The 23,466-nt window shown below is 40.9% G+C and overlaps 1 protein-coding gene across 1 annotated transcript in view; it reads right to left on the reverse strand.

Annotated features, from left to right (window-relative positions):
- The window catches only part of DOCK1 (dedicator of cytokinesis 1), a 541,550-nt gene that overhangs the window by 393,197 nt on the left and 124,887 nt on the right, over nucleotides 1-23,466 (reverse strand). Inside the window, 5 exon segments of the mRNA XM_017537892.2 lie at nucleotides 179-287; nucleotides 8,933-9,067; nucleotides 16,725-16,825; nucleotides 17,157-17,246; nucleotides 21,675-21,772. Coding sequence (XP_017393381.1) covers nucleotides 179-287; nucleotides 8,933-9,067; nucleotides 16,725-16,825; nucleotides 17,157-17,246; nucleotides 21,675-21,772 — 533 coding nt within the window.

The raw sequence follows: 23,466 nt of genomic DNA on the forward strand, positions 1-23,466 counted from the left end.
AAAAAAAAAAAAAAAAAAAAAAAAAGCACAGCTCTTGAAATCAAATTGAGATCTCTGACATGAACAACTATTGTACCTCAGGCAAGTTAGTTAACTGTAATCCAAATACCTACCACCAGAAAAGGTAATGAAGGAAGAAAAGAAAGAGAAGTCCTCCTTAGCAGTGGGCAGCACTCACCTTCACCCGGACGGTCTGGTCTGACATGCTGCTCACCATGTCGTTGATGGACCTGAAGAGCTGCAGCAAAGATTCCACGAAGTCAGCCTCTCCTTTGTTTTCATAAAGTCTGCAAAGAAACACACAGAACTGTGGGGGCCTGGCAGAAACGCTTCAACATCTTTTGAATCCACATCTATAGCCCATAAAAGGAGTCACCTGGATGACAAGTTAGAATGAGAGACCACATCCTCAATATCCATGAACCAAGGAAGGTAACCTGGCAGTGAGATTCATGCAGACTGCTCAGCCAAGGCGGCCTGCCTCCACATACAGAGGCTGACTCTTAATGCTACTACTCAATGCGTTTCTCATTGTAACATACTATATCTTATAAATCTAAAAAACACAGACAATATACAGAAAGGGAGGGAGGAAGGAGCAGAGGAAGAGAAGGAGGGAAAGAGGATGGGGAAATTCAGATTTATTTCTACCCCAAAAAATTACACTATTAAGATTCTGTTGTGTTTTCTACCAGTGTTTTGATTTTTATTACTTTTTATTTATTTATTTTTGTGACAGAGTCTCACTCTTGTCACCCAGGCTGGAGTGCAGTGGCATGATCTCGGCTCACTGCAACCTCTGCCTCCTGGGTTCAAGCAATTCTTCTGCCTCAACCTCCCAAGTAGCTGAGATTACAGGTGCCCACCATCATGCCTGGCTAATTTTTGTATTTTAGTAGAGACAAAGTCTGACCATGTTGGCCAGGCTGGTCTGCAACTCCTGACCTCAGGCAATCCGCCTGCCTCTACCTCCCAAATTGCTGGGACTACAGGTGTGAGCTGCCAGGCTATTGCTATCAGTGTTTTTAAATCCATTATGTTACAAATTGAAAATCAACAAGACACTCAATTGCCTAAATTTACCATGATCGTCTAATCCCTTAAAATGATATTATAAGAGTAATTTTACTTTTTATTTCAAAGTAATGGTGCTATACAAATGCCTTCATTTCAGCATCAGTAGTAACTGAAAAGTACTCAAGAGGCAGGGCATACTCAATAAACAGGTAATAAGGAAGTTGTGCATTGGTTACATGTATGCTAATGTGTTACTAATTGAAAATAAGTCTCGTATGTAAATTATTTATTAGCAGTTCCTTCAGGTTGCTGTTATTAAAAAGCAACACATTTGCATTTTTAAATCTTGTGATTCAGATGTTTTATTAATACAGAGTTTATTAATATTAGTTTGCTGCCTAATTAAAAATACACTATACCTGAAAACTTGTGTACAATGGAAAATTTTGTAAGCTAAGCGATAATTAATTACCCTAGAGGTAGTCTGATATTTAAATGAGTTCCACTGTAAAGCAACAAATTCTGTGTAAAATGGGAAATTGCAACCTAGTGGACCTGTTTTGTAAATAAGGGTTTTCAAATGAGGTTTGCTTAAATGATGTGCCAAATAATTAAAATTATGGAGTTACAACCTTCTGTTTGCAGGTGACGTGGAGAACATTCGGTAGACTGGTGCAACCCTTGGGGAGGCGTCAAGCATGCAATCATTTTTCCCCTCAGGACATTTGTAATTCCTAGAGCTGTATGGGGTAGAAGACTAAAAACTGAAATGAAAACCTCTATAAAGCAAAGTGGAATTTGTATCAGTCATTAAAGAAAATGACTAGAGTTTAGAAAATGCCAGGAAGAGAGTCCCCAGGTAACAGAGCCAACTCTCGGATAAAAGTCCTAGAAAGCCAGAGGCATATTAAATGTAGACTGAGGCATACTAAGGGTACAATGTAGCCTTGACTGAGCACAGACTCGGATTAAAATAAGGTGGTCAACCCCACTTTATCTGTCTAGGAGAAGGCAGGATGAATTATCTCTGGAAGAAGATCAAATCATCTGAAGCTTCTACAGTTTTACATACAAAGTCTTGACTTCAAACAAAAATTACTAAACTCAGCAGAATACCAGACCACAGTCCAAGTGAAAGAGGGAGAAGAGAATAGAAACAGCCCCACAGATAATCTAGATATTACACTTTCCAAGAGCATCAAAACAACTATAACATCATATTTAAGAACAGAGAAAATAAGATAAAAACATGAAAAATAAGAGAAAAATTTCAGTAGTGAAATGAATCTATGAAAAAATGAAATAGAAATTTTAAACTACAAAATATACTCTCTAAAATTCAAAATTTATTATATGGATTAAGAAAATAGAGAGTAGACATAGCAGGAGACAGTAATAGTAAAATGGAAGACAATCCACAGAAAAATAACTAAACAGAAGTACCAAGGAAGAGAATAGAGAAAAGAGGGCCAGGGATGTGCAGGCATATTGAGATCTAATATACATGCAATTGAAGTGCCAGGAGAAAGGTGCAAGATAATGGGCCATTAGAACAGACAATGGCCACAAATCTTCCAAAACTGATCAAAGGTATCAATCCAAAAATTCAATACAGGATAAATAAAAAGCAGAAACAATCCTATGCAACCCATAGTAAGACTGTCAATAACCACAGAAAAGGGGACAAACTAAGAGCAGCAAGAGAGACAAAGATACCATTTACATTCAAAGATGTAACAGTAAGTCTGAAAGCTAATGCCTTACTATAAATGAAGAAAACCAAAAGAGAATGGAGGAAGAAAATAACTGCCAATGTAGAATTCTATAGTGAGTGAAAATATCTTTCAAACACAAAGAAGAAATAAATCATTTTCATACAAACAGAGCCCCATAACTGGCCAAGACTGAAAGAAATAATACAGGGAGTTCTCTGGACAGAAAGAAGATGATCTTAAAGGAAAAGTGAAATTGAAGGATGAAAACCAGTTACAAATGTAAAACCCATCAAATGAATATTAACTGTATCAAATAACGGCAATGTCTTAGGGAGTATAAAACATGTAGAATTGAAATGCAGACAATAATAACATAAAACAGGGGAGAGAAAATGGCAGTTTCAGTGTGTTATTTTTTTAGCCACATCTAGCATTATTAGTGAATTGGTGAGAGTAACCATTTGAAATACTCTAGAGTAAGTGCAACTTGCATCTTACCATCTCTAGAATAATTGTTAAAATTAACACTAAAAGAATATTCAACTAATATGTTAAGAAATCAGAAAATGGGATTATTTTTAAAAGTGTAACTGGTATAAAAGAAGGCAAAAAAGGAGGAAAAGGGGAACATAATACAGATGGGGAAGGGAAAATTAATGCAAAAATAATAGATATAAATCTAACGTATTACTTAATTACATTATATATACATGGATAAAATGCTCGATTAGGAAGACTGTCAGACTGGATGAAAGAAAAATACAACTATATGTTGCTAATAAGAGGCAGCACACCTTTAAGTATAAAGACACAGAAAGTATGAAAATGAAAGAATGGAAATAGGCATTCCATGCAAACGCTATCCAAAAGATTAAGAGAAACTTTTCATATTGATTAAGGAATAAATCCACAAGAAAGACATCACGATTACAAAGCTATATGCCCCCAATAAGACAGCTTCAAAATCTATAAATCATAATTAGTGAATCTTTAACATTTTTTAAACTCTACCAGAACCTCTCATGAATAAAAATGTAAAACATTACTCTTGTGCCAACCGACATGTTTAGAACATACAAATGGTTGTTAGCATTTTGCAGTGATCCTTTTGAAGCATCTTTCTGTAGCAAAAGATCACTGTGGAAGTCTCTAGAATCTTCCCTTTTTGTTTTCTCATATAAACCAAGAAGAGCCACTTTTTTGATCCACCCTGACGTGGATTAAAAAACTGAGAAAAAAAGCAACTCACAAACATACAGATAAATAAACAGATGAATAAGAACTGCTCATTCCTTTCTTTGCTTAAACAAGCATTCATTAATTAACAAGGAATGACAGGATCTTTGTCTATTAGCTTCATTCTATTTTGCCACCCAGGGAATGATAGCAAGAAGGTCTCTCCAACTTATTCATGATCAATAACTAATTATTTACAAAGCTAACACCAGATGACAGGCAAAAACTCTACAAAGCACAGGAAACCCAGAAAAAGAGGCAGGTTAACTAGATTCAGTAATTTGATTCTGAAGGTCTGATGCAGGATATCTGTTTTCTGGCTTTCTAGTTAATGTGATCTGCCCACACAGAAAACACAAACAAAAACCAGTGGAGAAGTGCTCCTGGCTGTCAGGAATCTTTCAGTGGGTTCCCCAGGAACCAAATGTCTTGGGCCACAGCTTTTAAACTGCTGTTCTCATTTCAAAACAAAATGAGCTTTCTAAACAAAACAAAAAATATGAGATTGCACAGCAAGCAAGATAGTAAGTTAACAATATAAGCTTCAATATCTTCACCTCCAAAGTTTCACCTCCTTGTTCTTTGGAAGAATAATTACTGTCAATTATTCTGGAAGTTAACAAAGCTATTGCATTATAGGAAAACACAGCAGACCATTTTGAAAGCAAAAGAAAAATAAGATCTCAAAAGTTTATCCCAACTGCAAAAAGGAAAGCACACTCATGAATTCCAGCTGTGAGCACAATTGTTTTTCTCTCAAGGTAACAAAGTGCTGCAGGTAAGAAGATGAGAGTCCTAGCTTGGTTTATTCCCCACCTCTGACAGCACCACACAGGAGACACGCCTGGAGCTTGTCACGAATCAAACGTCCTAGACATCTGCGTGGGACGTGGGGCTCTTTTTCCTTTAAGTAGCCTATACGAGCTAAGAAAATGATTTCATCTACAATTCAGACCTGTGGTGGCACAGATGAGGCAGCAACTGACATGTTGTGGTGGGATGATCGGGAGCTGGGGTGAGGGGAGAAGGGGAGGGATTACTAGAAGACGTCTGCCAAGACTGTCCAAGATGCTAAGGGCATGGGTTTTTTTCCTCTCGCAGAATCTACGAAATAGCTTCCCAGTCATTTCAGAATACAGATTTGAATTGAAGAAGTATTTGTTGTCTCTGCACAATGTGGCTAGGTGTTCCACATCGCGAAGAATGTTATGTCCTTCTATCCCCTCAGGAATCAGGGTAGGCAGCCAGGATCCACATTCAGGAAACATTCAGAGAAAAAATTAAAGTCAAACTATGAAAATCTGGGGATACACGTGGGGCTCAAATGCTCATTAAGTATTTATGGAAGGAAGGAAGGGACAAAGGATAGAAAAAAGGAGGGAAGGAGAGAGGAAAGAAGGAAGCAATGAGTCCTTGTATAGGCTACTTAAAGGAAGAAGCTAAGAAGGGAGGAAAAGAGGGAGGGAGAGAAGGAACATGAGTACCAACATCCCCAGAATCAGTGGGGTACAGGGGCTCACGCCTGGAATCCCAGAGGCTTGGGAGACCACAGCAGAAGGATCGCCTCAGGCCATGAGTTTGAGACCACCCTGGGCAACAGAGCGTGACCATGTCTCCAGAAACAATTAGCCAGGCGTGCTGGCGTCTGCCCATAGTCCTAGCTACTTGGGAGACTAAGGCAGGAGGCTGGCTTGAGCCCAGGGGTTTGAGGCTGCAGTGACCTATGCTGCATCACAGCACTCTAGCCTGAGTGACAGAGGGAGGTCCTGTCTCAAATCATCATCATCATCATTATTATCAGGAGCAGCAGCAGCAGCGTCAGTATCTCCAGAATCACTGCAGTGCTTGGTTAGCTAAAGTCAGGAATGCCCAGACAATGGCCTTAGAGGCTTAGGGAGCTTCACTGCGTTGTAGCAATGGCTACAACTTGTCTTGTGACCACTCTGTGTCCTCAACAGTCTCAACTCTTCTGACAAACAAGTTATCCCAGCAAAGAAACTCAGTTTGTGACCACGCCTGGGCTCCTGCTGGTCCACACCAGGATACAGGCAGCAGAAGGATCATGGTCTGTGCCATGTTGCTGGGCACCAGAATGCAAGCATTCAGAGGACTCTAGCACAGACACTTCCTGTCTCAAACGCGAGGATCAGCTGAGTATTTCAGTCCATTTCTAGGTAACCCGGTAGGACTAAACCATGTCAGTGGATCACTTAGGGCCTAAAGAGGTACTTAAAGCCAAAGAGATACTGGTGACAGAAGACTCAGAGATTGACTCCCAAGCTAATGGGGAAGAAAGACTCTGCAAAGCCTAGTTAAGTAGGATTTAGTATCTCAGAATGAGTTCGGGGAGCTCTCAGGGAACAGGCCTTCTGGGTTGAAGGTACCAGGATGGGAATGTTAATTGCCCAGCCGTTATCTACTTCTCCCTAACTCCTTTACTAAAATCACTCTGGTTTTGTAAAAAGCATCAATAAGCCCATCTAAAAATCCTTTCTAGCCTCCTTGCAGGTAGGGTGGTGATATGACATGGTTCTGGCAAATAAGATGACAGCATACAACACTTTCTAGGGAAGGGGGAAAGCTGTTTCCCCTTTGTCTTCCCCTCTCCTCCACCTGGAAAGCAGAGCTGATGCTGGGAGGGGCAGGAGCCATTTTAGGATTAGGAGATAAAGGGACCTCTAAGGATGGTGCCCTGGAGAGATAAAAGGAGCCATGGACATTAAGACACTGAGTCCTCAGGCAGCACATGAACTTGGAACTCTTCCTCCAGTCCCCATGCTATGTAATTTTAAAACAAAGAGACCTTCATATGGTTAAGTCACATAAATGGGGTTTTTCTATTACATGCAGCCAATCATATTCCTAGCACTGTTAGATTGATCAAACTAAAAAAAAATTATGGACCATAGAGCTAAGATTTTGTGCCATTTGTATTTTGAAATTGAAAGAGATTAAAGAAAGAGGCAGAGAAATAATTTTCTACTGGTCTACCTGGGTAACTCAATCTTTTCTAAAGCCGCATTATTGTGTAAAAGACTACAGCATTTACTATGGTAGTAGAAACACCGTGATTATCAATGCACAATCCTTTTAATTACAAACCTCTGAATGAAGGGGAAAGTCAGCAGTGTATCTGGAGAGAATATGCAGATCATCAAACACCTGAGTCAATGCCATATTGATCACAAACTGCACAAGATTAACATTTTTCAAATAAAACACGACAAACTCTGTACCACCTTTCAAGTTCATCCTCCTAGCCTAGTACTTTGGTTTAGTGAAATCAGAGATGTAAAAATCAGTGAGGGAAAACACAAAAGCAAGGCAGAGGGTGGCAGGAAGTTCATTTTCATACTAAAATAGAATTGGAATACAAGAACACATAACCTAGCTTACCATGCTGTGTTTCACCCTAACAATGAGAAAATAACTGACAACTCAGACCCTTGAGAGAAAGCTTCAGTCCCCACCAAAGGTCATGCATATCCATAATAAGCAAGATAAAGGGTGTGCCTTTAGTATCTAAGTCAAGGATAAAACCAGGATGCCCTGAAACGTGCCGTCTGTATGAAAAATGGCAGCACAAGGACTGCGGTCTTAATCATGGGCACCCAGAGTGAACACAAACACACTCCAGTCTCTGACCAGTAACACATCGCTGGTGGCTACCATCCTGCTTATGACTTTAATAGGTCAACACAGTCACTAACGTGTTGCTTTGTCCTTATTTCTATTATGGTAAACATGCGGTTAGATTCTGAATTCTTCCCCCTTCTGCTGGGTCCTTCTGGACAGAACTGCTTCCGACAAATGGAAATACAGTGAAGAAGAAACAGGAAGGCACTGATGTGGGCCCACATTTACAATTCCTGATTTTCACTGACTGTTTACAAGAGCACCATGCTCTTCAAAGGCAAATGTATTCTCTACTTCAGAGGGACACAGGTTCATAAATCCCATCTGTGTGTGGAACTGACTACAAGAACAATGGCAATGTAGAACCACCAACATCCGTCAACGTCACTCATGGCAGGTAACCCACAAAGTAGCCACTCCCCAAAAAAGCAGGCCGAGGGAGTGAAATTCCACACCCCACCCTCAATACGCTTGCTTTTCACATCCTTTGAATCATACAGTGAAGAGACGTGGGCCAACTTAGAAAGTCCTTTCATTTTAGCACAGCCTCAACCTGCATCTGTAACTGTACAATATTAAAGCTCTCTATAAATTAAGCCATAAATATCCCAATTTATATTTTTATTTTATTGAGGTAAAATATACATATGTAATTCACCATCTTTACCATTTTTAAATGTACAGTTCAATGGTAATAAATACATTTATATTCTTTTTGTTCCCCTTTAGCCCCTCGATTTACTGTAAGGCTAAAAAGTAATTCATAAGTTCATCCACATAGTGTGTGGAAAATGTCACTAGGCTAAATCACCTGAGTATCCTTTCTCATGGAAATATCCTATATAGTAAGACTTCTCCAGAAATGAAGCATCACTCTACCAAGGAAAAGAGGAGGAAGAAATCCCAGAGTCTGTGCAGGTGAGGCAATGTCACTTGGTTTCGCCTTTTCATTGTTGTTTACTTTTATTTGCTCTTTTGGGGCTTTTAGCCAAATAAAGATATCCTGTATATAAAGATATAAAGACACCCAGGAATGCAACCGAGCCATCATGAATGCTTCCAGAAGCCCAGACTTGACGCACAGGCACACATCTTAGACCAGGAACGAGGCTCCCACTCAGCACCTGCGTGGACCCACGCGGGTAAGAAAAGAGTGGGCAGCCCAACCCAGGATCGCTACCAGCTAGTGCTCTCTCAGCCCAGAAAGCAAGGGGGGAAAAGCGGGAAGAAGGGAGGAAGGAATAAGGGGACGAGAGAAGGGGAAAGGAAGAAGTGAAGGATTTCCTGCCAGTCCTCTGAGAGAGCCAGCACAGCGGGCAGGTACATACTGATTGAACAGGATCCTGGAGCGCACGATGAACTTGAAGATGGACTCCAGTGCTTTCATGGCTTTGTACAGCTGCTCATTGACTCCCGGCTTCTCAGCATTGTCCACGTAGTTCTTCAACACTTTCGTCAGCTTCCTATTCACAATGCAAGTATGCACAAGTAAGTTCAGGAAATACAATATCTCAAATCTTAACTGCTAAGGAAATACATAAGTACGTTACTTTTATTTGATTTCCATCTATCAGTATATAAATATCTGTAAAACGTTTTTTTTTTTTTCTTTTTGAGACAGAGTCTCACTCTGTCACCCATGTTGGAGTACAATGGCTCAATCTTGGCTCACTGCAACCTCTGCCTCCCAGGTTTAAGCGATTCTCCTGTCTCAGCCTCCCAAGTAGGTGGGATTACAGGTGCACACTGCCTTGCCTGGCTAATTTCTTGTATTTTAGTAGAGACAGGGTTTTACTGTTTGCCCAGGCTGGTCTTGAGCTCCTGAACTCAGGCAATCCACCCCACTCAGCCTCCCAAAGGATTACAGGTGTGAGCCACCTCACCAGGCCTGTAAAACATTTCCTAATCAGTAAATGTGCCCACAAAATATCCCTCTGAGAGTCAAGGCGGAGCATTTTAAGAAGCACTTTTGAAGTGTAGATGTTGTTGTAAGCAGGTGAAATGCATTATCTAATTTAACCTTTACAGCAACACTATGAGGCGGTATTATCCCATTTAATGGAGGAGGGATCCAGGACTTAGACAAAACACTAGCTTCCCCAAGGTTAAACAATCAAATCGAAGAGATTTTCATTATAGCACAACAGAGACACAAAAAAGATTTTCAAAAAGGCGTGACACCAAAAACATCCTCTGACGGACAGTGGCGATGATCTTCTCAGCGCTGTACTTTAAACACTGCACTTAGGTAGGGCCAGGTGTGGTTGCTCACACCTGGAATGCCAGCACTTTGGGAGGCCAAGGCAGGAGGATCACTTCAGCTCAGGAGTTGGAGACCAGCCTGGACAACAAGGCAAAACCCCGCCTCTACAAAAAACACAAAAATTAGCCAGATAGAATAGCATATGCCTGTAGTCCTAACTACTCGGGAGGCTGAGGCAGGAGAATCACCTGAGTGCAGGAAGCACAGGTTGCAGTGAACCGAGATCGTGCTACTGCACTCCAGACTGGGCGACAAGAGTGAAACCTTGTCTCAAAAAATAATAACAAAATAAAATAAGACGATTAGGTAAATTTTATGTTATGTGTATTTTACAACAATTTTTGTAAAAGGCATGAAACAGCATTTGTTACTGAAAAGCATCTCAAACACTTTTATTCATTTTAGTTGATTTTCTAAAACTAGAGTTCTTACACTGAAAATTAAAATTTTACAAATAGTTTTTCAAATAGGAAGCAGTCTTAAATTTTACTAAATATTGTAAAAATCCTTATAAAAAAAAGTATAAGCAATATATAAGAATAGTATCAACGGACACATGATTTTAAAATATTTTTTACATTTCCTAATAAGATGCCCCCAAAACGTTTAGTTTTAAAAGCATAATGACTACTACATTTAGATTATTTATTTATAAATTGGGATCTAAAGCCAAGTAGCATCCTAATATAAAAACATTTATAAGTTTTCCATGATAAAAAAAAATTTACACAATTCAGAATGCACAGAAATTAAAATTATTTTTAAATTTTTCATCCTACTACAGAAGTAATTACAGACAGTTGGTATAAATAAACTATATATTGGAAGCTTAATTTTAATTCATGGCTTCATAACTATTTTCAGTGTTTAATTCAAAGATAGGTTTTATTAATTCCGTGGTAAAGATGAAGGGAAAAGCATTAAACTATTTTTACTTTACTGTAATTCAAATAGCCAGAAAGTTCAAATGATAATAGACCTACTCAAAGTTTTAGGGAATGTGAAAAGCTTAGAAGGTTAATTTTTAGAAATCTGGAAATATGAAATGAATCACTTCATTAATAATACATAAAAATTAACATAAATAAAATTTCTGACTAGTACATACAAACTTTGGGGTATCCTAACACTGCTGTTAGATAAATGAACATAAAACTTTTTTTTCTTTTTAAATGGAGTCTTGCTCTGTTGCCCAAGCTGGAGTGCAGTGGTGCAATCTCAGCTCATTGCAACCTCCACCTCTCAGGTTCAAGCGATTCTCCTGTCTCAGCCTTCTGAGCAGCTAGGACTAGCCACCACACCCAGCTGATTTTTGTATTTTTAGTAGAGATGAGGTTTCACCCATTGGCCAGGCTGGTCTTGAACTCCTGACCTCATGGTCCACCCACCTCACCCTCCCAAAGTGCCGGGATTACAGGCACGAGCCACGGCACCCAGCTGAGCATAAAACTTTTTTAGAGGGTGAAGTAGCAATATGTATTACAATATCTATTGGTTATATCTATTACAATTAAGGTTATTCAAATCCTCTGACACTAGAAATTCCAACTCTAGTAATCTGTCCTACAGAAACAATTACAGATGAATCAAATGATGTTCACTGCCGAATGATCTACCTAGGAAAATATATAACATTGCAAATGTCCAACCTTTGAGAGCTGGTTCAATAAATGATGATATGTCCCTATAATGAAATACTGCACAGCAGTTCAGTACAAAAGGTGTGCACCAGAGGGAGAGAATCCCTCATCACTGTTGTAAAAAAAAAAAAAAAAAAAAAAAAAAAATAAAAAAAAAAAAAAAAAAAAAAAAAGGGCCAGTTTTGTCATTACGCTGTTAAAAGAAAATAGCAGTTATAAAATAGAAGGTTTATTATGAATCTGTTCTGTATTTGATATTCTCTGCCTCTGATCTTTTTGTCTGTCCTTATGCCAATACCATCCTATCTTGGTTACTGATGTTTAATAATAAGTCTTGAAATCTTGATCTTCTAAAATATTACTTTGGTATTTTAGATATTTTCAAAGTATAAATTTTCAAATTAGTCAATTTTTTTTCACAAAATCATATAGGATTTTCATTGAGACTGTGTTCAAACTATAATTTGAAATAAACATTCAAGCAATATTTTATTTTTCAATACATGAACATGGTATATATATCAAATTATTTACTTCTTTTTACATTTCTCTTAGCAAATTTTGCAATTTTCAGTCATCTATCAGCAAATTTATTCATTATTTGATTTATTATTATTTTTTGAGACAGATTCTCATTCTGTCACTCAGGCTGGCGTGCAGTGGCATGATCTCAGCTCACTGCAACCTCTGCCTCCTAGGTTCAAGCGATTCTCTTGCCTCAGCCTCCCAAGTAGCTGAGATTACAGGTGCCTGCCACCATACCTAGCTAATTTTTGTATTTTTAGTAGAGACTGAGTTTCACCATGTTGGTCAGGCTGATCTCCAACTCCTGGCCTCAAGTGATCTACCTGCTTCAGCCTCCCAAAGCGCTGAGATTACAGGCACGAGCCACTGTGTTCAACCTATCTATGACTTTTTCATAATACAGTAACTTGTACTGTACTGTACCATACTATAATTCTACTGTACTTTTAATTCCCTCTCTCAATAATATATACAATTGAAGTTTCCTTTTATGTTTCATTTTATTTTCAAATAAATTATAAAATAGATTCAGAAGGGTTTTTAATATACAAAATCACACTGTGTGAAATACAGTTTTTCTTTCCAACTGTTATACCCTCAATTATTTCTACTACTTCCGGCAGAATAATAGATATGGTGAGAAGAGACATCCACATCTGTTTCTGAACTTACAGGAAAAGCTTCCTATGTTTCAGCATTATGTGTAAGGTTAGCTATGACTTTTCTTAGATGAGCTTTATCAGATCAAGGGACTTCCCATCTATTCCTAGTTTGCCAAGAGGTTTTATCATAAACAGATGTTGAATTCTGTCAAAAGCATAAAGCTTCAGAAACAGTGGTGCTCAGCAGAACTTTCTGCTGTGATGGAAACCAATGTCTGAGCTGTCCAACGTGGCTCAGTACATGTGGTAACCGGGCACTTGAAACACATCTAGTGCAACTGTAGAGGTCAATGTTCAGTTTAATTTCATTTAAATAGCCACACAAGACACATGCTGTGACATCAGACAGTGCAGGCATTGTTAAGACCTTAGACTAGGCAAAGATTATTTAGCCACAAAATTAAAATCTCTGTTTTTTTTAAATGACAGTTTAGGCTTCAAGAAAACTAAACATTTCTGCTCATCAAAAGACTTCATTAAAAAAAGGGATAAACAGAAGCACGAAGAAAACATTCAAAAATCATGTTTGACAAAAAATATACACACATTTATGGGTATAAACACACATACACAGACTTTCCATACACATCAATAATAAAGAGACAACAAAATATAAGATAAAAAAGATATTTGAACAGGCACTTCACAAATGGCAAATAAAGTCAGACAATATTAAATGTTGATGAGGATACAGAGCAATAGGAACATTCACAGATTGCTGGTGGGAATGCGAAATGGTACAGTCCCTTTGGAGAACTGTCTGGCAATTTCTTACAAAGAAAAGTCTACACGTGTCCTTTAGCCTGGGAATTCTACCCCTCGGTGTCTATCCAAGGGAAATGAAAACAAACTTCACCAAAGACATGGACAAGAATACTCACAGCTGCCTTGCTCAGAACAGCCAAAACCTAGAAACACTTCATGTATCCATCAACAAGAGAATGGCTAAACAAATCATGAAATATTCGTGCAATAAAATACAGCAAGATACACAAAGCAACATGGGTGAATCTCAAAAGAATTATGTGGAAGGGAAGAAGCCGGACACAAAAGAGTGCCTGATCCCACTGGGGTAAAGTGTGAGAACAGGCAAAACACATTCATCCAGAAAGCACAGGGTGGCTGCTTGTCTGGGGGTGGGATGGGCTCAGACAGGGTGAGAGGGATTTTTCTGGGGAATGGCAATGTTTTGTATCTTGTTTTGGGCAGTGGTTCCAGGGTGTACAAAACTGTCCGAACAAAATGAAGTGAGCATTTTGTTGTACGCAAATTTCAACAATTTTAAAAGGTGTTTAAATTTTAAGTAAGCAAAAATAACAACGCTATTTTGTAAAATACGCAGACATACTAGTCATCATCTTAATAAGAATGTTAATATAAACAGAGAGAAATGCTGGTACAGTAGTTATCTCCGATACATAGCATTACATACAGAGAACTTTTCTCTTCTGCACTATAACATTTTGGTAGTATGAAATTAATTATTTTCCCATTGAGCATGTGCTATTTTTAAATGATAGAGGCAGTAGTGAAGATATGTCATTTTTACTTCCATCCACACTTCTACACTTTCGACCACTACTGATTCATAAAATAAGAGTCCTTGCTGGTAAGGATGACCCTCAAGCAACAGCTTACACATAATGAAAGAACAACTGCATGAACAACACCACGCTCTCATGTTTTAATGTACTGAGCTACACTACAGCTCTCCAAAAACTGGCACCATGCGTGCAGTCAGCAAGACAACCAGGAAGGATACCCACCAACCAAACTCCTCCAGTCACCAACATCTTATGAAAGATTCACTGCGGCTTTTTAAAAGCCACACGAAAGACTTATATATTCATAAAAGCAATCTGCTGGGGTACTGACAGCATGTCTAGTTAAGTTGTAAGCCAGTCAAGGCCGGACTGCTCGCTGAGGTTATGGAATAGGGCACTCAGAAGAGCAACCTTCGCTGCAACTACAGATGAGCTAAAAGCAACTATTTTACCAACACATCACAATAAAAAGCTTTTTTTGTTTGTTTGTTTTGAGATGGAGTCTCACTCTGCCCAGGCTGGAATGTAGTGGTGTGATCTCAGCTTACTGCAACCTCTGCCTCCCAGGTTCAAGCGATTCTCCTGCCTCAGCCTCCCAAGTAGCTAGGATTACAGGTGCACACCACCACACCCAGTTAATTTTTTTAATTTTAGTAGAGACCAGGTTTTGCCATGTTGACCAGCCTGGTCTCCAACTCCTGGCCTCAAGGGATCCACCTGCCTCAGCCTCCCACGCCCAGCCGACAGGATGCTATTCTTATCTCAGTCCCATCACAGCATGAAAATAAAAACAGTACTTTTTGTTTCACTAGGAAACTCTTAAAATCTCCCACGTTTCCTTCTCCACCTATGACAATGGCTGCGTCACCCTTTCCCCAACAGCACAGCATGGTAAGGCTGGCACCAATGAAGAGATGTGGCTGTGGTGTGGTAAGCTGATTCACCGTCTCCTTTTCTGAAATTAAAGCACAAAGCCTAATCTGAGAAGAGCTGTTTGATCCCATTTCAGTCAAGAGGCAGAATTCTGAAAATGCACACAGAGGCCACGCTACATTTGGGGCAGTCCGCAGGCCACTTTCCCACACACTCATGTTTTGGTCACGAAAGCCAGGAAGTGCCCTGCAATGCAACCTCTCCATGGTCTTTAAGGAGCTAGTGGACACGCCCACATACCGGGCACCTCCACTCGGCACACAACACGTTTTAAACAAACGTTTATTAGCAAGCATAGCAAGCAAGTGCAAAGAACTTGTCACAGCTTGTTCCGCTGGCTAGGGGATCTCACAGCTCTTAGCCTTCCTGCAGCTCCACCCACCGCCTCGCAGTAAGCACGCACTCGAAGCAGGCATGAAAGAATCCAGGCGCAGGAGGGGTATATTAACAGCTGGCTTCAGGGGGCCAGCATCCCCCGACCTGAGTTCATGACTGCACATAGGGAGGAAAAGCAGGTTTTTTCAAGGCATGTTGAAGACACAGAAGGGAGTTTTCACTAAATTGACTCACTAAAGAGAATCCTTTCTAATGATTCTAAGTGGGTTGTTCTTAAAGAAATTATGTAAATCTTTGTTTTACTGTAACTCACACAATAAAAAGTTTGAATAAATGTCAATAAGTCCTACCATAAAAGAGTTGGTAACTCACCACAATAAATCTAATAATAATGAAACCCGATAATTGCTCAGTGTTTTCTAAGTGCCAGGGATTAGTCCAAGTACTCTACATGTAATAACTTATTAAAATTCTCACACAGGCCTACAGTCATGCTCTGATTAAAGACAAGAAGGCTGAAGCTCAGAGAGGTTAAGTAACTAGCCCAAGATCACAGAGCCTTGAGGGACAGAGCTGCACAGCAAGCCCAAGCACCCTGACTCCAGACTCCAGGGGTCTGCTGTGCATTTACCAGGCGTGCTGCTCAGCTGGCCCAGGCACCATGCACAGCCTCTCGGGTCTTCCTAGACCTCTGGGGCACAGACAGGCAGAGGGATGGGCAGAAGGAATCCAAGACAGTGGCAGCTGAAGCTTGTAAAAGACAAGGGAAGGTGCTCTTTAAAGAGCAAGGAGATACGCCGCAAAGTACAAAACTGCATCTAATTCACACTAAACAACCAATCTCCTCAACATAGGAACACACGCATTTATCCATTCATCAAGGCTCGCGGGGAAGCCACGGTGTCAGACACTCCGCATCTATATTTCAGTTTCATCGAACATACACCGAAGATCTCAAAGATAAATGGAAGGTGTGCGGGAGAACAAGCATTTATTCCAGAATATTAGGATGATTTATCACATATCTCTTTCAACAAGGTTTTTAGGTATGTTAAGAGGAAAACAATACTGGGGTAAAAATTATCCCAGTAAACTCAGAGTTTTGAGTGGGGGTAAATACACAGTCATAGATAAAAGTACATGAAAAAGACTCTAAATAATACAAATACACACACACAAAAAAGAAGTATTGGTTTTAAAACAAAGCAGAAACTTACGTGTAGGCTAATGTTGCACTGAAGTGTTTCTTAATGTATGTTTCCAAAACAGGATTAAAATGCTGAAATTTTCTATCAGCAATCAGTCCAATGATAAATACCTGTCAAATTAATCAGTAACATTTTCATTAGCAACATAATGTAAGCCATTTTATATTCTTCATCAGAACCATTTGCACCCCTGTGTTAGGAAATGAACCATAACATTTTCAGATAGAAGTTTGTGGCCAGTTTACCTCTTCTCATCCTAGAAATGACATCTGTCTAACTACAGTTTCACATTTAAAAAATAAAAAAAAATCTGCCACCCCAATTGATTGGTTTTACAACTGAAAATGTGTTCAAGGTGACGAAGCCTCTCCCCCAGCGTCAAAGGCTGCAGCATGAAAAGAACTGTGTCATCCAAACACATGAGAAGTTAAGCTCTCTTACCAGAGCATCGAAGACTAACGTATCAAAAGTCTCACTCTCCGAATTCTCCATCATGATGTTGAAGAGGGCATCCAACGTGTCCTGAAGGAACTGCATAGACACAAAAGGTCGGGTGACAATGTGAGCCCTCCAGATTCCTCACACACACTGGAATAACTGTCATCTCTGTAGTACTCCACACACCCACCTTGCCCCAACACTACCTACAAAGCCATTCTGGGATCTTTTTCAGCCACTAGATGCACAAGACAGAAATTCTGGATGAGTGAATTCAGAACAAAGAAATGCCACCAGCATTAAATGGAGAGGGTCAAAGCAAGCAGACGGCCTACTGCTTCCCCCAGGGGGCCTTTCCAACCCTCCGCCTGGTTTTCATCAGGCGGGTGACAAAGAGCTGAATGGCAACTCTGGGAAGATGCATCTGACTCATTCTGCCACTGGGTACAGGACTTCAATTAGTGAATGGGCAGAAGCCACACAGGGACAGGACCCAGCTGAGTGGAAGAAAGGACCTTATACCAACTGGGATGTCCGGACACGGAAGAGGATGGTGATTCTGAAACTGGAGGACATAGCAGCACCCCAGTTTTGAGACCCGAAGGTGCTGACTTTATTCAATAGCAACGCTGACATTACAGTTACAGTTGACTGAAACTTACCAAATAAATACTGTTGCAAAGAAGGACAAAGCATCGTACATGTGATTACAAAAAAAGTTAAGAGACTTCAAAGGGCATGTCACACAAAAAAGTCGGCTTCAGGTCCCACACCATCCTCCCCTGAAGGAAACGTAGGATGGACTGAAGATGGCTGTGTTGGAAGTCATGATCCATATTAGCAGAGAAGGTCAAGAAGAGGTAGAATGCCATGCAACAAAATACTGGCCATAAACATGATGAAGTACTGATCTAGCATCATTACTCACTAGGGAGATGCAATGGGAAACCATCGGGAGATAGCCCTTCACACCCACCATGAGGGCTAAATTTAAAAGATGAATAATAATAAATGTGAGCAAGAACGCAGGGAAACTGTCGCCCTTGTACATTGCTGGTAGAAATGCACCATTGTGCAATGGCTCTGGAAAACAGCTTGATGATTCCTCAAAAAGTTAAACACAGATTTACCATATGACTCAACAGTTTCATTCCTAGCCATATCTCCAAACGAAAGGAAACATATGTCCTCAAAATAACTTGTATACAAATATTATTCATCATCTCCAGAAAAGTAGAATCAATACAAATGCGAGTCAAGTAACGAGTGGAAAGACAATCTACGGTCTCTCCATGCGATGGAATGTTATTCAGCCGTAAAAGGGCGAGAAGCGCTGACACCCGCGACAACATGGATAACCCTCGAAGACATGCTAAGTGAGAGAAGCCAGACGCAGAAGACCACATAGCATATGATCCAATGTACGTAAAATATCCAGAACAGGTAAATCCATAGAGACAGGAAGCAGATTAGTGGTTATAGGGAGAACAGGAAGTGACTGTTAACAGCTATGGGATTTCTTTTGGGGTGATCAAAGTGTTCTGAAATTCAGACGGTGGTAATAGTTGTAAACTCTGTGAAGACACTACAGTCTTTGGAGTAAAAGGATGAGTTTTATGGTATGTGAATCATATCTTCAATAAAACAGAAAAAAAAAAAAAAAAAGGAAATGGGTGAGGTGACTGCATACCAAGAAAGGCTGAGTCTGGTGTTTTGTTCAGATTCCTCCTGGACTGTGCAGCCTGTTCCCAACACCCAGGGGGCCCTCCAGACCGCATGGCGGATATCAAACTGCTATAGACCCAAGACGAAAGAGCCAAACCACAGACCCCTGCTCGCAAAGGAGTGCCATGGAACCGCAGCAGCAGCAGCAGCAAGAGCCTCGCCAGTCTCCTTCGGGAGAAAGGATGTCCTCCCATGCCCAGCATGAGCTCTGAAACCCTTTAGCGAGTAAAATCGTCTCTGTACATGGCTGTGCCAGCCACTCCCTACTTTATACCAGAAAATGTCACATACAAACAGTGGCAAACAAAACCAGCCTGACCAAAAGGAATGCTGGATATCAACGCCTTGATCAACTCCTATTTGTTACTTTTGTATCATTTTCCATCATTTTCAGGTTGTAGATTCCTGCAAAGGTCAAAACTTGATGCCATCTGCTAACAGCCTAATGTTCCCCTGCCAACACACTCCCAGGGACCAGGACCTGGCTTGTCATGGTTCAGGTAAAGTCCCTGAAGTAGACCACCTGGTCCCACCCAGACACAGGACATGGTCAGTGGCACAGAAACAGAACCATAGGGAGACGGAGCTGCGGGTATTGGGCTGCAGAGCTTCAGTGAAGCAGGGGCAGGCACCTGAAGGACAGCCCTCACACAGAGTCGTGAAAGGGCTTCGCTTGGCACCCCACCCTTTCTCTAAGACCACGTTCAAGGGGACCAAAGCCACCGTTTCCAATTTCCATCCAATTGGACAGCATATCTTTTGCTAAATACAGAAATACCTTCCTCAATCCATCAAGCAATGCCATCTCTCTACTATTAGTCATCAATATGCAGAAGAGAGGTCTTGAGTAAATGGAACCAAACCCATAATCTATCAGCATCCCTAAACAGTACAAAAGGAGGGCCGGGTGCGGGGGCTCACGCCTGTAATCTCAACACATTGGGAGGCGGAGGCGGGCAGATCACCTGTGGTTAGGAGTTTAAGATCAGCCTGGGTAACATGGTAAAACCCCGTCTCTACTAAAAATACAAAAATTAGCCAGGTTGGGTGGTGGACACCTGTAATCCCAGCTACTTGGATGGCTGAGACAGGAGAATTGCTTGAACCCAGGAGGCAGACATTGCATTCTGCCAAGTTCAGCCTGGGCAACAAAGAGCAAAACTATTCCCCCCAACCGAAAAAAAAAAAAAAAAACAAAAAAAAAACAAAAAAACAAACAAACAAAAAAAACAGTGCAAAAGGAGCCCCATGCAGCCGGGAATTCCTGAAGTCCTGGCTGGCCATTAACAGCCCTGCGGCCTCAAACAAGTCAATTCAGCTCTCTAGGTTCACGGTGCATGTCAGACACGCCGGCAGAGAAAAAGCACAAAATTACACAAGGTAGATAAGAGCTAGACAGGCCACCCAGGCTTGGGTGTTTCCAGCACTTGCAGGAAGAAGGGAGAGGTGTAAAGGCCATGTCCAAGGTTGAATAATCAAATGTGAGAATATATGAGATGAGGGGAATGACAGGACAAGATAATTCTACATAACCGTGGCAACTGGTGAACAGAAATACAACTAATTCCTAATATGATACAGGGACTTGAAAATGAAAGACGACAGAATTTCATTAACTTTGTTCTTCTCAACTACGTTCACTTATTCATCACCTAGTTTCCATCTGAATTAGGGCATTTATAGAAAGCAGGGAAGTTTAAAATGCGATTAACATTGTCCAAGCCATTGGGAGAAGACCAGGACGGAGAAGATGATTAAAATTTTAAGATTAGCGAGGATATGTCTGAACGGTTATACAACGCATTCAGGAAACTGGTGCTACTAAATTAATTTATACTGAAGTGAAGCACACTGCTGGTTAATTAAGGCCATTTTAAGCAATTAATTTTTACAGAGATAAAGTCATCTCTTTCGGCAGTCACCTCTCCTGGAGGGTGAGGAACTGAGGCAGCAACACACAGACCTGGCTGAAGAGTCTACACCTACAGAACACCACGTGCTGGTGACCCTCTTATCATCCCAAGGCCAAAACCAGAACCGACTAAAAATGTAAATTCGCTTCCTCTCGTACAAGGAAAAGTTGTGCCAGCTGATAATGTGGTATCTGAGAGCAGAGAAGAGTCCAATACTACAGAAAATATCAGAACCACAAACAATCAAGGAATAAAGAATTCCAGAAGCTGAATGCTCCCAGGGACGTCAAGCCATGGAATCCGACTGCCCTACCTCATAAAGATGCTGAGACCACGAGGGCCTGAATAAATAATTATACCCAACACTGCTGCAAAGCATCCCATGGGAAGAAAATGGCCCAGACAAGCCGCTCAGTGTCGTGACCTTTCTACCACACCTCAGACCTCTCCTGGTCACTTAAAGAGGATCTCAGGGAGTCCTAAGCCAGGGCTAGTAAGAACGCTGATGGCACTAACAAGGATCACGAGGACAGTAAAAAGACCCGAGGCTCCACAACGGCCCTGCAGAAGGCACTCTGTTATCCCCTGCTCAGGGAAGGGGAAAGAGGCCTAAAGAGTCCACCGAACTGTAGTGAGTCCTACAGTTAGGGCCTGTGGGAAGAGGACACAGAACCCACAATGAGGTTGATTGCAAAGCCAGTCCCCTTCAGGGTTAACCCAGACAGTCCCCCAAACCAGAAGCCAAGAAGCACTCTGTGCACTTGGAGGTGTACGTCACTATTTTTTAAAGGGAGTATAACTAGAATCCTATACTGCCTACTTCTGTTAATAAACATTAAAACAAGAAAAAAGACCCAAAAAGTCCCTTTGGGCTCCACGTTACCTTCACGACTTCACCGCCATCGACCTTCATCAGCTGCCTCAAGTTCTGCTGCAGCAGGCTGGTGTTGGAGCGCCACTTCAGCAGCCCCAGAAGGTCCACTGGAAACAGAAAACGCACATCAGCTCTTCACAGCAACAACTCTGCTCTGTCTCTCCTAATCATGCATTACGTGAGGTTCTCTAGAAAATCTTGTGAACAGACAAATCAACCCTATTTTAACAGATTCACCTGCTAAATATTCCATTCCTTTGTAGCAACATACTTACCACCTAGTACGGCTGAATTCATTACTCCCAACTACATTGGCCATGAAATGATTTCCATGCAGCAGCTTTAAAAATGTGTTTGGGAAACTGAAAAAGAACCTACCTTGTCATTCTACAAGAAAGCAGTGTCAGAGCACGAGGCCCGAAGAGGCATGCTCACTCCGAAAGCACACCAGGCACTGGATACCAAGTGATTTGTTTTTCCTGCTCAAGAACAAGCCTCTATGTTTTTATAGATAAAATAAATGAGATAACTAACACAAATTAAAGTACTGAGCCCGCAAGGTTCGACTTCCTGCAGCCACCGTGGCCCTGCACAGCTGAGACGTTTCACGCCTGCACTGAGTGAGTTTCCAGTCCTGACCAGACCTGGGCTTCCATAGAAGCTTGTGGTTCTTATGACTGTGTTTTTATTGCATTTTTTATAGAAAAAACAAGGAATGAATATGTTAGTTTTTAAAGACTCGATGTGGAAGAAGACAGTGTCCAGAAATGTTTTTGTTTAAGGCATCAAGATACACACACACACACACACACACTCTTTCTCTTTTTTGAGACGGAGTTTTGCTCTTGCTGCCCAGGCGGGAGTGCAACAGCTCACTGCAACCTCCCCATCCCAGGTTCAAGCAATAGTCCTGCCTCAGCTTCCTGAGTAGCTAAGATTACAGTCACCTGCCACCATGCCCAGCTAATTTTTGTTTGTATTTAGTAGAGATGAAGTTTCACCATGTTGGCCAGGCTGGTTTAAACTCCTGACCTCAGGTGATCCACCTGCCTCGGCCTCCCAAAGTGTTGGGATTACAGGCATGAGCCACCGCACCTGACCCAAGATATTCTTTAAGGTAAGAAGACAGAATCCCAAACTCCTCTAGGAAAGAATATATGCCTACCTAATTTTCACTTGAAGCTATATTAACATCCTATTACTTGAAAAAATATCCTTAACAAAATACATCTAGTTTACCATGTATGCTCACCGAGAACCAACTTCAGCTATAGAAACTGTCGCCATAAAAGAGAAAATCAAAAAAACAAAACTCTACTTAAAACATACTGGAAAAAAAAAAACAAAACAAAACTCTTATTATGACTAGAGGTAGAAATTCAGGAAATACAGACATTATAATTTCAGCATCAAACCATATAAAAGGCCTGCACACAATAAGCTCCAAACATACATTTTTATTTATTTGACCTTCTATCCCCAAGTACAGCTGCCAGTGGGAAGGGTTCAAAATGGAGACAGAAAAGGAGCAGCACCCGAAGGGTGCTATGCAAGATGCCAGGGGTGGGCTTCAATACCAACTGGGTCACTCAGCAACCACTTGGCCTTGAGCGAGTAACTTCACCTCAGTGTTCTCATCCAAAGCATGGGTACAATGTTGGCTGGTTCACAAGGTGTCTATAAGAATTAACTGACATGACGTGTAGAAAGCACTTAGCAGGATGCCTAGTCCAAAGCACGGATGGAAGCGGTCATCCTAGGAGATGATGGGGAATTGTGCAATTTACTTTTTTTTTTTTTT

Source organism: Cebus imitator, unplaced genomic scaffold (genome assembly GCF_001604975.1).
Source record: "Cebus imitator isolate Cc_AM_T3 unplaced genomic scaffold, Cebus_imitator-1.0 Scaffold107, whole genome shotgun sequence".
In the NCBI taxonomy this organism is placed as follows: Eukaryota; Metazoa; Chordata; class Mammalia; order Primates; family Cebidae; genus Cebus; species Cebus imitator.